General features: G+C 44.6%; 2 protein-coding genes across 2 annotated transcripts; both read right to left on the bottom strand.

Moving 5' to 3' along the window:
• Window positions 1–1902: 1902 nt before the first annotated feature.
• On the bottom strand, window positions 1903–2619 carry LAESUDRAFT_658506 (uncharacterized protein; the record flags this gene model as incomplete). Its single annotated transcript, XM_040904754.1, has 1 exon — window positions 1903–2619. One exon carries the CDS (start codon window positions 2617–2619, stop codon window positions 1903–1905), a length of 717 nt encoding a protein of 238 aa, XP_040761853.1.
• Window positions 2581–3527, bottom strand: LAESUDRAFT_316775 (uncharacterized protein). Its single transcript, XM_040901984.1, has 5 exons — window positions 3281–3527; window positions 3137–3217; window positions 3015–3086; window positions 2763–2958; window positions 2581–2710 (listed from the first exon to the last, which is right to left on the bottom strand). The coding sequence occupies exons 1-4, from the start codon at window positions 3367–3369 to the stop codon at window positions 2790–2792; spliced, it is 411 nt and encodes a 136-aa protein (XP_040761852.1). The 5' UTR covers window positions 3370–3527; the 3' UTR covers window positions 2581–2710; window positions 2763–2789.
• Window positions 3528–13316: the final 9789 nt, after the last annotated feature.

Below are 13316 nucleotides of genomic sequence, written 5' to 3'. Positions count from 1 at the left end.
AATCAGGCTTCTGAAGCCACTAAGAATTCACCATTCTTTGTCGAATACGGTAGACATCCACGTGCAGAACCAACAATAATGGACCCTATAAAGCATAATACGCTAGATTCCATAATGCAGGCACGAGTAGAAGCGCAAGAGCAAGCAAAAGCAGCCATTCTATTGGCAGCTGAGCGCATGAAGTGGTATTACGATCAATTCGTACGACCCGCACCTTTCAAAGTTGGAGATCAAGTATTACTCTCCACTAAAGACTGGCAGACATCGGGAGCCAAATTGGCACAACGGAGAGATGGACCCTTCGAAATCGTAGAAAAACTAGGACCAGTCACATATAGACTCAAAATGCTGTGACAATATGGCGTTCATCCAGTTTTTCATGCGTCCAAGCTCACGCTCTACCACAAAGACGAAATACCAGACCGCACTCTCAGACCCCGTCCTCCTATCAAAAAGAAGACTGGCGAAGAATGGGAAGTCGAATACATAGTCGACTCTCATGTCATTCGTGGCAAACTTCAATATTTGGTGCATTGGAAGGGTTATTCTAAAGCTGAAGAAACTTGGGAACCCGCAGCAAATTTGAAGAAATCTCCGCGTCTCATCAAGGAATTTCACAGAAAATATCCTGACGCACCTCAACCAATATCTCTCATTGATACAACTCTGGTCGATGGCGTTTTTCCACCCAGGAGAACAGGTCAAGTTTATGACCCCGCCACAGATACCATTCAGATATACGATCAGGATAGAGATGATTGGAATCATTCTAGAGATCTTCAAATTACATTAGATAATCCAAATGCACACGCACCAAAATATGCCCATGAAGACGATGCTGGAATGGATTTAGCTGCATCAGAACCAACAACCATCTGAGCACACTCAAGAGGATTGGTATCCACAGGACTTCACTTTACAACACCTCGAGGGACCTATGGTCGAATTGCACCACGAAGTGGGTTAGCTGTCAAAGGCATCGACGTAGGTGCTGGTGTTATCGACAGAGGATACACAGGCGAAGTCAAGATTTTGCTAATCAATAATACCAATGATGACTTCACAGTCAATTTGGGCGATCGAGTTGCCCAACTTATCATTGAACGTATTATCACCCCTGTCGTTTCACTAGTTGATTACCTCAAGCCCTCAGCCCGAGGTCACCGTGGATTTGGTTCCACAGGCGATAATTACTTCCAGAAACCACGCAAAAAGCCAGATTCGGGATGAACTGTCTAGAAGGGGGGGTACTGTCACAGATTTTCACGTTTTCACCTCTACACGTGACCAAGACATCACTTGACACCAGCGCTAGGCTGTTCAGAAAGGAACGAACCGGTACGCGAAGTACGAACAGTCCTAGGCGCCCCGAAGGTCCAGGTCTAGTCACGTGACATATCACGTGATATCCACACATGTGACAAGTAGCGCTGGTATTAGGTAAGCCTAACTTATACAGTAATATCATCCCACCTAGAAGTCACGGTCGGACTCCGGAAGAATCCAACGAAGGGGATACACGACACCGGAGATATGTCCTTAAGGGGATATTAGTTCACATGCACGAGGTAGATAGATACCACGCCACCGGAGATGTAGCCATTACAGGCAATACCATTCCCATGGTCTTACTAAGTAGTTCAGAGGTTCGGCATGCATGACACACGTAGTCTGACAGGTAGTGGTAACCAATCAGACAATTTCCATTAGCTAGTGGTTCTGGGGTATCAGGGTACCAAGGGTCCCTCCGCTCATGTATATAAGCCAGAGCTCTGAGACGTCTAAGTCCCCCAGACTTATTCTCATCTCTGCTACGTCTATCCATACAGTGTTACCAGTGCTCACTCGCAAGGCACTGCTTTATCTTGATCATCTTTGTGTCCATCCTTACTCCGACAACAGTCAGTAAGTGTTTGATTGTAAGGTCATAGGCTTAGTCGGCGCTCTGCGTCCTAAGTTTGTGATATTGTCTGCGTGATCATCTGGTGTCAGCTGCACTGCTTTTTGCTGCATAGCAATGGCCTGTTCAACATCTGCAAAGTCACCAAGATGTTCAAAGTGCATGCGGAAGGAGGTTCCAAGATTGGTAAGCATGCCAGGCTTGTCTGCATGATCATCTGATGTCAGCTGCATTGCTCTTTGCTGCATAGCAATGGCCTGTTCAAGATCTGTCAGGTTATCAAGATGTTTGGAGCGACTTGAGAAGGAGTTTCCAAGATTGTTGAGCACATGAGGCTTTTTTGCATTATCATCAGGTGTCAGCTGCATTGCTTTTTGCCATACAGCAATGGCCAGGTTCACATCTGCAAGGTTTTGAAGATGCCTAAAGCGCCTTGAGAAGAAGTTTCCAAGGTCGTTCAGCATCTCAGGATCATTTGATGTCAGCTGCACTGCTCCAGCAATGGCTTGATCAAGATATGTAAGATCCCTAGTATGTTGAAATTGCCTATGTAAGGCATCTGCAAGCATGCCCCAATATGCCCATTTGTGTTCATGATCATCAGGAACTAGCTGCAATGCAATTCTCGATATTATGATCATCTTGTTTAGTTCATTCAGAAGGTGTGATTTGTGATAACATTTCAGAAGTTCCTGAGAAAGATGTGCCAGGATTTGCATGAAAAACTCTGAAATGTTGCCTTGAATTTGAACTAAATCTGCATCAATATTAGCGATCAATGACACTATATTGAGGCTCATGTGGTGCAATCTGTGTTTTGATCAATAATGTGATCCTTGCATGTCAAAAACTTCACACATACTGCAGTGCTTCTTTATTCTCCCTGCTGTCATGCAGCACAAGTTTGATGATATTGTGCAGCAGTTTTCTTGATTACATAGCATGAGCAAAGCAGCAATAGCACTTCAATGCTAAATATAATATACCCAGCATTTGTATTCTTCAAAATAACACATGTTCTCAATAGCCCCAAAGAAAATCCAGATTGAAATTTCGCTCTGCTCAAGATTGTCAATGCATGGCATGATAATATGATAAAGTCAGTGCTACATACAAAAATTGAACTGCTTCTGCCAGCAGAAGACCACTTGGGCCTGCAGCAGTTGATGAACTTGGGTTTGATATTCTTGACGGATACATGACAAAGTGTAAGACTAGACACAAAGGAAAGCTCACTGCACTGGCATATTCAGAATCTGAGGGTCTGAAGAAGGTAGGGTTGGCTGTGAGCCCTCCATAGGTTGCATGATTGAGATTCTGTGGGATCATAGATTCATTGAATTACTGGAATAAGTTGAATGGAGGAAATATGTATCTTACTCAGGTACAGTCAAGTCAGAATGCTCTGAGGCGGGCACAGTCAGAGGACTGGATAGCTCAGAGTCGATGTTTCTCGGAGTTGTATCCATAGTTCGAGTTCTCAGTGATCACACAGTGTAGCAGAAGTGTAGCTTTGATGAAGTGTCCGAATGCAGGGGATGTGAGAGGACGGAGATGAGAGGAAAGGGAAAGAGATGTGAGGTTCGCGAGGCTAAGTATATGTGGGTGGCCTATGCACAGCTCGCAAGCGCATGTTTGATGGGCAGGATCATATGTACTAGTAAATAGTATCGGACCGCTGAGCGCTGAAAGCGCTGAACGAGGACGCGGACGCTCGTCAAGATGCTCGCACTTTTTCCCTTCCAATCTGTGCAACATGGCGGTTTGTGTCTCATCTCACGCACTGTTACGTGCGAGGATGGGACTTATGTTCGCACCTGTAGAAGGTGAATATCACCTGCGCAGAATTGAATGACGCACCCAGTGGCGCTTGATTCTGTTCCTCGAGCAGTCGGCGCCCAAGGAAGCATGGAGATGCACGCACAGCTTCTGTACCACTGGGTGAAACATTCAATACTTTCACTTAAAATATGATTAAAAGATAGCGAAAAAAATTTAAATTATATTATCATCTCTCATCTGAAAAAATCTTTAAAATCTTTAAAATCTTTATTGAAACTTTTCATGCAAAAGATCCTGAAAAGATTTTAAACATTTTGATGCAAATGCTTTAAATAATGTTCATAGTCTTTATATCATCTTAGAACATGGATGATTAAAAAACTCTTGAACCTATGTCTTAACCTTTTCAACATATAAAGATTATAAGAAGATTTATTAAATATTGATAAAAAGTTATAAACCCTTTTCAAGATAATTTATCAAGAAAGATGCAGAAAAATATGTGACTATGTCACATTCAAAATAAGATATAAACATTGGATCTTCAGCGATCATCATTATGTTCACCAGCATAATGTCATTACTGAGTACCAGTATTCTAAATCAGTGGTTATTGAGAATATATAAAATATAGCATATTAGCATTTTAACATTGAGATTACAATAAAATTAGCATTATCATAGTACTAGCATAGTACTAGCATAGTACTGGCGTAGTACTAGCTTAGTACTAGCATAGTACTGGCATAGTACTAGCTTAGTACTAGCATTGTACTGGCGTAGTACTAGCTTAGTACTAGCATTGTACTAGCTTAGTACTAGCTTAGTACTAGCATTGTATTAGTATAGTACTAGTCTATATGGGTGAAACATTCAATACTTTCACTCAGAAAATGATAAAAAGATAAGAGAAAAAATTTAAATTATATGATCATCTTTTATGCAAAAAAATCTTCAAACTGATTGAAATCTTTTCCAAAACTTTTTATATAAAAGATTTTGAAAAGATCTTAAACATTTTGATGCAAAAGCTTTAGATCATTGTTCACAGTCTGTTTATCATCTTGTTTTATAAATGATTAAAAGGCTGTTCAATAGATATAATACACTTTTCAGCATATAAAGATTATAAAAAGATTTGATAAATATCAATGAAAAGTTCTAAAACCTCTTCAAGCTAATTCATCAAGAAAGATGAAGAAAAACATGTGACAATGTCACATTTCAAACACATCATGAACAGCTGATGATATATAATCAAATATGAGGTTTTTCATACATTTTAAAAGCTAAGGAATACACTGCACAAATAAACTTGCTTTGTCTCAAAGATAAAAACATCTCAGAGAAAAATTTATATCTCATCATAGTCATCTTGATCTAACTATCTGCATAAGATTTATGTTGATCTTAAAGATGTTGTCATGGTTTTACCTGACAAGTCAATAAAAGGAACATACACATTGGAATGTATTATTTTTTGTCATTTCAAGTTGCACAAAGTTACATGACCTAATGGGAGATAAGATAACCGATCATCTAGTCACATGACCTCAGATCTCTCTCGGCATAGTCACGTGACACTGAGCTCCTTGGCATTGCATCATAAGGTGCAATCGCTATGACACCATATTGCATGCTCAAGAGGATCTCCATCTCTGCAGGCTATTGTTAGGCCAACCAATCAGGATAATTGGGACAAGTCGTATGATTGTAGCACGTCTAGTAGAATAGCATGTGACTCGCTTATGTAGTACTGTACAGTAGCTAGGCAATCATGTATATAGGGACCAGCGAGACGAGGAGAGACCCTCAGTCTTATTGTCACAGATTTTTACCACAAAGTCCACACGTGACTTTGCTCACACCACAGATCACATGCTTTACCAATATCTCACGCCACTCAGCCACAGACGTGACGCGTAGAGATCAGGTGATAGTCCATATCACATGTTATGGTCCAGACCCGTAGATGATACAGTCGGACCTGTCTATTTCAGGACACAATAGAGGCACCCATTTGGGAACAAAGGGAACAAGAACTATTGTTATACATCGGCCTTCCGCTTCCTATTAGTTTAGCCAGAAGCCTGGATAGGCACAATGTTCACACCAGAGAACAAAAGGGAAACCAAGATAGGCACGATGTGCACACGCATTACTGCGGCAACCATCGATCTTCCCACTTATTGTTCTACTTCCGGACATCCTATTGTCCCATGTACGGCCATTTGCTTATACCCATAGATAGGTAGCTTAGGTAAGATAGCCCGCTGTACGTGTATATAAGACCAGCCATGTAGAGGACGAAACTTCAGATTGTTTCTCCTCGTCTACTACCTGTAGCACTCACTGAGCTCACCAGCTCCTTCATATATCTCTCACCCTTTCCTGCGTCTGCCACATCGACCAGTAAGTCAACAGGCTCTTGCGCCACATAGGGTTCAGGGGGATACCTTTGGGATCAGGGGGATCAGGGTGGCACGTTCCACGTGACTGTCCCTTTTTAGTCTTTTTGATCTCTTGTCTGGTGTTACCGTGACATTAGAAACAATCTGACATTTTCTGCGCCCCTGCTTAGTGTTTAACACAAGCAGCCGCATATTTTCAGTGCAAGCAGTTTCAGCCGTAGCGTGCGGTTTTTTTGACACACATTTCAACTCAACTTCTACCAGGCGTGAGCCTCAGCAAGACACTGAGCAGCCCAAGGCAGCAAAGCGCAAGGCCACCAAGGCAGAAGACCCTTACGCCGGCTACAAACGCCTCGAGACCAACAAAGAGCGAGGAAGACTTCTCACTCTAGCATCCTTAGGCGCATCTTCTACAGACAGACAGCGTGCAGCGGCCAGAGTAGTTGACACTACGCATATCAGAGTCCAAGGCATCATCCGCCGACCTCGCAGTCACACACCCTCGCTCGAACGCTACAAGCCCAGAAAAGGACGCCTCACTATAGGCGGTCGAAGGCCAAGACCACCCCCAGAGATCATCACCTCCAACGCCGTTCCCCCCATCATTGTTGCTCCACAGCCAGTGCGACCTCTTCCCAACTTTGTTAAAGTCAACACACATGCACGATTCATTTGCCCTCTTCCGTCCAAAGTCAGACCCACCCTCCACATCGAAACACTCAAGAAGCAGGTCTCAGCTACCTGCTTCAGGCTACAGTCGATATTAGGAGCATTCTGAGAGAGAATTGATCAGGACAAACGAAAGAAGGTACAACTCCTCACATCGGAGTTAGACAAAGTCTGCGCAGACCTTTACACAGAGACTCGCGAATACACCTTCGTCGACAAATAGGTCATCAACACGTGCTGCCTAGAAATAGGCAAGATCAACTTCAAGGAGATAGGAAAGCAGCAGAGGTTAGACGAGATCGTCAGGGAGATTGGGAAAGTCAAGGACAAGCAGTACCTAGGCTTTATTTTCAATTAGTTTACCTACATCTATATCACAATGGAAGGAACCGATCGTGCGCATGCATCCACATTCAGGCAACGAATGAATGACATTCTTCATACAAACGTCGATTCAGCACATGACGGAAGTACCCCACGCGCCTCGCAGCACAATTCACCCGAACCTGCACTAGGACCGCAGGATTCTGCGTCACAAGTCAGAGGACCAGCATCTCCGACACCATCACTTGTACCAGCCTATGTCCCACCCATCTGGGAGTTTGATGAGCACCAATTCGAGCACCTAGAAGATGCTCTCAGACAGTCCGCTCCCGGAGAAGTCCCGAACCACATACGCGAATGGGTAATCGTCGCAATGAAGCTCACGGTCACTACTGAAATTGCCAAGGTCTACAATGTGCTTGGAAACAAGATGTACGAGCACAAGAAAGCTTTTGAATCGCAGATCCAAAACAACAAGAGCGAACACCGACTTAAGGAGGCAGTTCTCCAGACAGAGATCAGGAAGCTTAAAGATAGGATCCTCGCGCAAGATGCGCATATGGCGGTTTTAAATGATGAGCTCACGGGAACCCAGGCGGCAATGCTTGACACAGGCAAAGAAATGATGGAGATCAAGGCAGCTAACGTTAAGCTGCAGCACGAGCTAGCTTCGCTCAAAGCAAGCGGCGTCACTACGATGCAAGGTCAAACATCTGGCACGGTCCAATCGCACAAGCCACACATCAAAATTGCTGAACCTCCACACTACTCAGGCAAAGGAAGTCTGGAGGACTGGCTTCAACAACTCGGTATATGGATGTGGTGGAATGAGATCAACGACGACGAACACAAGATTACCACGGCCCTGCTACATTTGGAAGGTGGTGCATTCACATACATGTCAGAATATGCAACCAAGGCAGCAGCACAGCAAGCACTTGGCACATGGGAAGACTTCGTCGACATCCTCAAAGTAAACTACAGGACCCTCGACCCGGACAAGGATGCGCAGCAGCATCTGAAGGATATCTGCAGCAAGACGTATCCTACGATGGTATCCTTCACAGAACAGTTCCGTCAATGGGCCACTAAGACCAACTTAGGGCACACTGCACTCATCAGTTACATTGCTGAACATCGAAGCAAGGACGTACACCAGGCAATGGTCACACGAGACAGTCTAAGAATTTCTGACCCCATCACATAGCCGGAATACCTCGACCTGTGCCTTCAACTGGAGTCCAAGTTCAGGGCCGATAAGGCAGGACAGCACGGAACAGTAACGACATCATCATCATCGACACCACGGACCCCGAAAGACCCCAACGCAATGGTCGTAGATCGAGTATCCACCCTCACCAAGGAGCAAGAAGGATGGCTGGAGAAGAAGCTGTGTGTAAGATGTGGGAAACACACCTTCGTTTTTAAACAGCGATGCCCTGACCCCAAGTACAAAGGCAAATTCGAAATGCCAAAGCGGGGCCAAGCAACAAGGGCAATTTCTTCAAACACAGCCTCAGACATCTCCGACGACAGCAAGGCAAGATACGAAGCAGTCCGTGCTTTCATTGCCAGCTACGATGTGAAGGGAAAGGAAAAGGAGGCAGAACCGGAACCAGCTGTCGAAGCAGCTAGGATCACGGAGGAAGAAGATGATAAGGATTTTCTTCAGCGAGTTCTCTGAGGTCTGGCCAGAGTTCCCATAGACATTGTAATAGTACCTACTCGCTCTCGCATGTACCAGTATCAAGTTTTTTATACATCACATCTACTGGTTTGTCAAAGCACGTGATCGATTTACCTGTTCACCTCAAACAGGGAGTAAGGGAAGTCCAGACTGAGGCGCTCCTTGATTCAGAAGCATATTCTTGCTACATCAACCCACGGCTGGGTGATCAGTTGAATCTCGCTACAATCTCACTTGAGAAGGAGATCAGGGTGTACAATGCAGATGCATCTCATAACAAGGGTGAAACCATTAAGAAAAGGGTTCTTCTAAGTATAACCATCGGAAACCACACAAGCAGGCAAAGCCTTTTGGTCACCGATATAGGACATAAAGACGTTATACTAGGCATGAGTTTCCTTAAGGAGCATAATCCCGAAGTGGATTGGGGAAAACTCACAGTCGATTTCACCCGGTGCCCACAAAGATGCACACCCTCACAGGTAGCAATCCAGGAGAAGGACCTGGAAGACACAAACATTCCCCACATCGAAGATCTGATGGAGTTCGTCGGTTCCCAGGAGTTAGATGACAACTGGAATGACATGGACAGCTTCATTAGATGGGTGTCATTATCAGAAGACCCTGATGCACAGGCTGTAGCATCACTTATCATGGGTCTTGACACCAAGAGGAATCAGGATAGAGTGCTGCAAAAAGAAGAACAGGACAAAGACTACTGGTCAGCCTATGTCCCCAAACACTTCCACGAGTATGGCGATGTGTTCTCCAAGAAGCAGTCAGAATGAATGCCCACAAGAAAGCCCTACGATCATCCAATCGAACTTGTTCCAGAGGCATCATTACCACGCCCAGCAAAGTTATATCCTATGAACCTACAGGAAAGGAATTCGCTCGACACGTGGATAGACCAAGAGTTAGCCAAGGGATACATTAAGAGATCAAGGAGTCTGACAGCAGGACCCATCTTCTTCGTTAAAAAGAAAGATGGCTCACTGAGGTTAGTACAAGACTACAGGAACCTCAACGCAGTAATCAAGAAAAACAAGTTCCCAATCCCACGCATTTCGGACCTTATCGATAGACTCTCACAAGCTAGCATCTTTACAAAGCTTGATCTGAGATGGGGGTTCAACAACATAAGGATTAGGGAGGGGGTCGAAGAAAAAGCTGCCTTCATTATGCATCGTGGCCTCTTTGAACCCACAGTAATGTACTTCGGTTTCTGCAACACTCCTAGCACTTTCCAAACAATGATGAACACAGTCCTCGAAGACTTGATTCGCATGGAAAAAGTGGTAGTCTACCTAGACGACATCCTCATCTTCACGAATGATCTCGAAGAACACCGACGATTAGTAAAAGCAGTTCTACAGCGCCTCCAGGACAATGACTTGTATGCCAAACTGGAGAAATGCTTCTTTGAACAGTCCTCAATCGAGTATCTTGGCATGATTATCAGCAAGAACTCGGTACAGATGGACCCTGCTAAAATCGAAGGAGTTCTTGGCTGGCCAGCACCTACTAAGGTTAAACAAGTACAGGCCTTTTTAGGATTCGCAAATTTCTACAGGCGATTTATAAAGGACTTTGCAAAACTCGCATGACCTTTAATGCTTCTCACCTGTAAGGACGTGCCCTGGCAATGGAAGGAAGAGCAAGACCAAGCCTTCAGTGCACTCAAAACAGCGTTTACATCAGCCCTGATCTTACAACTCCCCAATGACACTGCACCATACTGCCTAGAAACTGATTCCTCAGACTATGCAACAGGGGCAGTACTCGAACAGCTGGGAGACGACAAGCTATGGCATCCAGTCACATACTACTCCAAATCACTCAACAAACATGAGAGAAATTACGAGATTTATGACAAGGAGATGCTTGCAATCATTCGGGCACTAGAAGAACACCAGCACTATCTAGAAGGACATCCAGAACCCATTGAGATTTGGTCAGATCATCTCAACCTAACATACTTCCACCAGGCACAGAAGTTATCCCGACGCCAAGTGCGCTGGGCATTATTCCTCACACGATTCAATTTTGTACTTAGTCACCGACCTGGAAAGACTATGCTACGTGCTGATCCTCTGTCCAGGAGGCCAGACCATGAGAGGGGGGTGGACAGCGACAATTCGAACCAAATGCTGTTAAAACCTGAATTTGTCACTATCAATGCGATTCAACCTGCTCACGCATCTGAAGTTGATGATGCTCAACTACTGGAAAGGATCAAGAAGGCACTTACAGATGACATGATGACCAAGGATTATCGTGCACTTTTGGCTACAGGACAGCGCAAATTTAGGAAAAACCTCGCAGAATGGAACTTCGAGCACGGACTGCTGCTCCATCGTGGAAAGGTTTATGTCCTCAAGGATCAACAGCTATGCCTTGACCTAATAAAGCTCCATCACAACACATTACCAGCCAGACATCCAGGCAGGTTCAAGACCTTGGAGCTCATTACTCGGAACTATTGGTGGCCAGGAATGTCTGTAATGGTTAAGAAATATGTACAAGGTTGCGACAGTTGTCAACACAATAAGTACTCAAGAGAAAAACCATACGGACTACTACAACCCAATGATGTACCAGGAGGACCATGGGAGATCATCACCATAGATCTCATCACTCAACTTCCTCCAGCCATGGACTTTAGGGGAGAAAAGAAGACGGCAATACTTGTCATCGTAGACAGACTCATGAAACGAGCGCACTTTTATGTGACAGACGATACAGTTACCTCGTCGCAAGTCGCTAACGTATTCTATAACAAAGTCTTCAAACTCCACGGATTACCTCACCAAATCATCTTAGACAGAGGTACTCAATTCGTGAACAAACTATTCTAGGAGTTTTGCCAGAAGCTCGGTGTAAAGTCTACAATGTCTACAGCGTATCACCCCCAAACAGACGGTCAAACAGAAAGGGTTAATCAGGTGTTGAAACAGTACCTACGAATGTACTGTAACCACAGACAGAATGATTGGGTCTACTATCTGCCAACAGCAGAATTCTCATACAATAATCAGACCCATGAGTCCACCGCACTTTCCCCATTCTTCGTTGAATATGGCCGGCATCCAAAAATGGCACCTGACGTACACGAATCAATACGTCACCCTTCATTGGAACACTTATTCGCCCACCGCTCCGAGGCACAAGAACAGGCAAAGGCAGCATTGGAAGTTTCAGCTTCACGGATGAAATGGTACTTTGACGAGAAAAAGGGAGAAGTCCCATTCAAAGTCGGAGACCTAATACTACTCAAAGGGAAAGATCTCAGAGTAAAAGTCAAATCTGCAAAGCTAGGCACACAAAACTTCGGACCTTACAAAGTACTTCAGAAGCTAGGACCAGTCACATTCAGACTAGAATTGCCTAAGCAAATGAAGGTCCATCTGGTCTTTCATGCTAGCAAGTTGGTTATGTACCACCAAGACACGGTCACAAACCGTGAACCCCCAAAGCCCCCAGCTATAGAAATCGAAGGAGAACCAGAATTTGAAGTTGAAGAAATCCTAGACTCTAAGGTCGTGAGGGGAAGGGTCCAATACCTCGTCAAATGGAAAGGCTACGACCATTCCGACGATACATGGGAACCCCGAACAAATCTCACCAACACCGAAAAGCTTCTTCAAGAATTCCACCAACAGCACCTGGACACTGCAAAAGCACCAATCAGGGTCATTGCATATGGTGGAAAATGCTTCGAATTATCCTCGTATGAAATCGCTCCCAAAAGCACACACCGAATAACTTTCACTGGTCAAGAAGATGATGAAGAGTTCTTTGTATACCATTGCATGACTAACTCTGCCAAAGCTCCCACTAAAGAATCAGAGAACGCAGCCGGATGGGACATCTGCGCTGCTGAAACTCACACAATCCCACCTCATTCATGTGCAACTGTAGGGACTGGACTCACACTCGAGCCTCCAGTCAGCACGTACACTAGAATTGCCCCATGAAGTGGCCTTTCTGCACAATGGGGAATAGACATTGGAGCCAGCATTGTCGACCCAGACTATACTGGAGAACTCAAAGTTGTAATGATCAATCACTCAGACCATCCCTTCGAAGTCAAAATTGGTGACCGAATTGCTTAAATAATCTTTGAAGCATATGCTGAAGGCATAGCATTTGATAACAAGGGGCTGTTGAGAGATCAGCATGCATGAGGAGACAAAGGTTTTGGCTCTACGGGACGATGAGCCTTGAGAGGGGGATAGTGTCACAGATTTTTGTCACAAAGTCCCCATGTGACTTTACTCACGCCACAGATCACGTGCTTCACCAATATCCCACGCCACTCAGCCACAGACATGATGCGTAGGGATCAGGTGATAGTCTACATCACATGTTATGGTCCAGACCCGTGGATGATACGGTCGGATCTGTCTATTCCAGGATACAATAGAGGCACCCATTTAGGAACAAAGAGAACAAGGACTATTGTTATGCATCGGCCTTCCACTTTCTATTAGTTTAGCCAGAAGTCCAGATAGGCACAATGTTCACACCAGAGAACAAAGGA

This window comes from Laetiporus sulphureus (genome assembly GCF_001632365.1).
Source record: "Laetiporus sulphureus 93-53 unplaced genomic scaffold LAESUscaffold_35, whole genome shotgun sequence".
Classification (NCBI taxonomy): domain Eukaryota; kingdom Fungi; phylum Basidiomycota; class Agaricomycetes; order Polyporales; family Laetiporaceae; genus Laetiporus; species Laetiporus sulphureus.
This window is presented reverse-complemented; position numbering and strand designations above follow the sequence as displayed.

Bases quoted from the DNA above. Each gene is read 5' to 3' on its own strand.
- LAESUDRAFT_316775 (XM_040901984.1), bottom strand. From the start codon at position 3,369: ATGGATACAACTCCGAGAAACATCGACTCTGAGCTATCCAGTCCTCTG. The intron at 3,087-3,136 runs GTGAGCTTTCCT...GTATCCGTCAAG, and splicing joins ATTCTGAATATGCCAGTGCA to AATATCAAACCCAAGTTCAT. The intron at 2,959-3,014 runs GTATGTAGCACT...AATCTTGAGCAG, and splicing joins GCAGAAGCAGTTCAATTTTT to AGCGAAATTTCAATCTGGAT.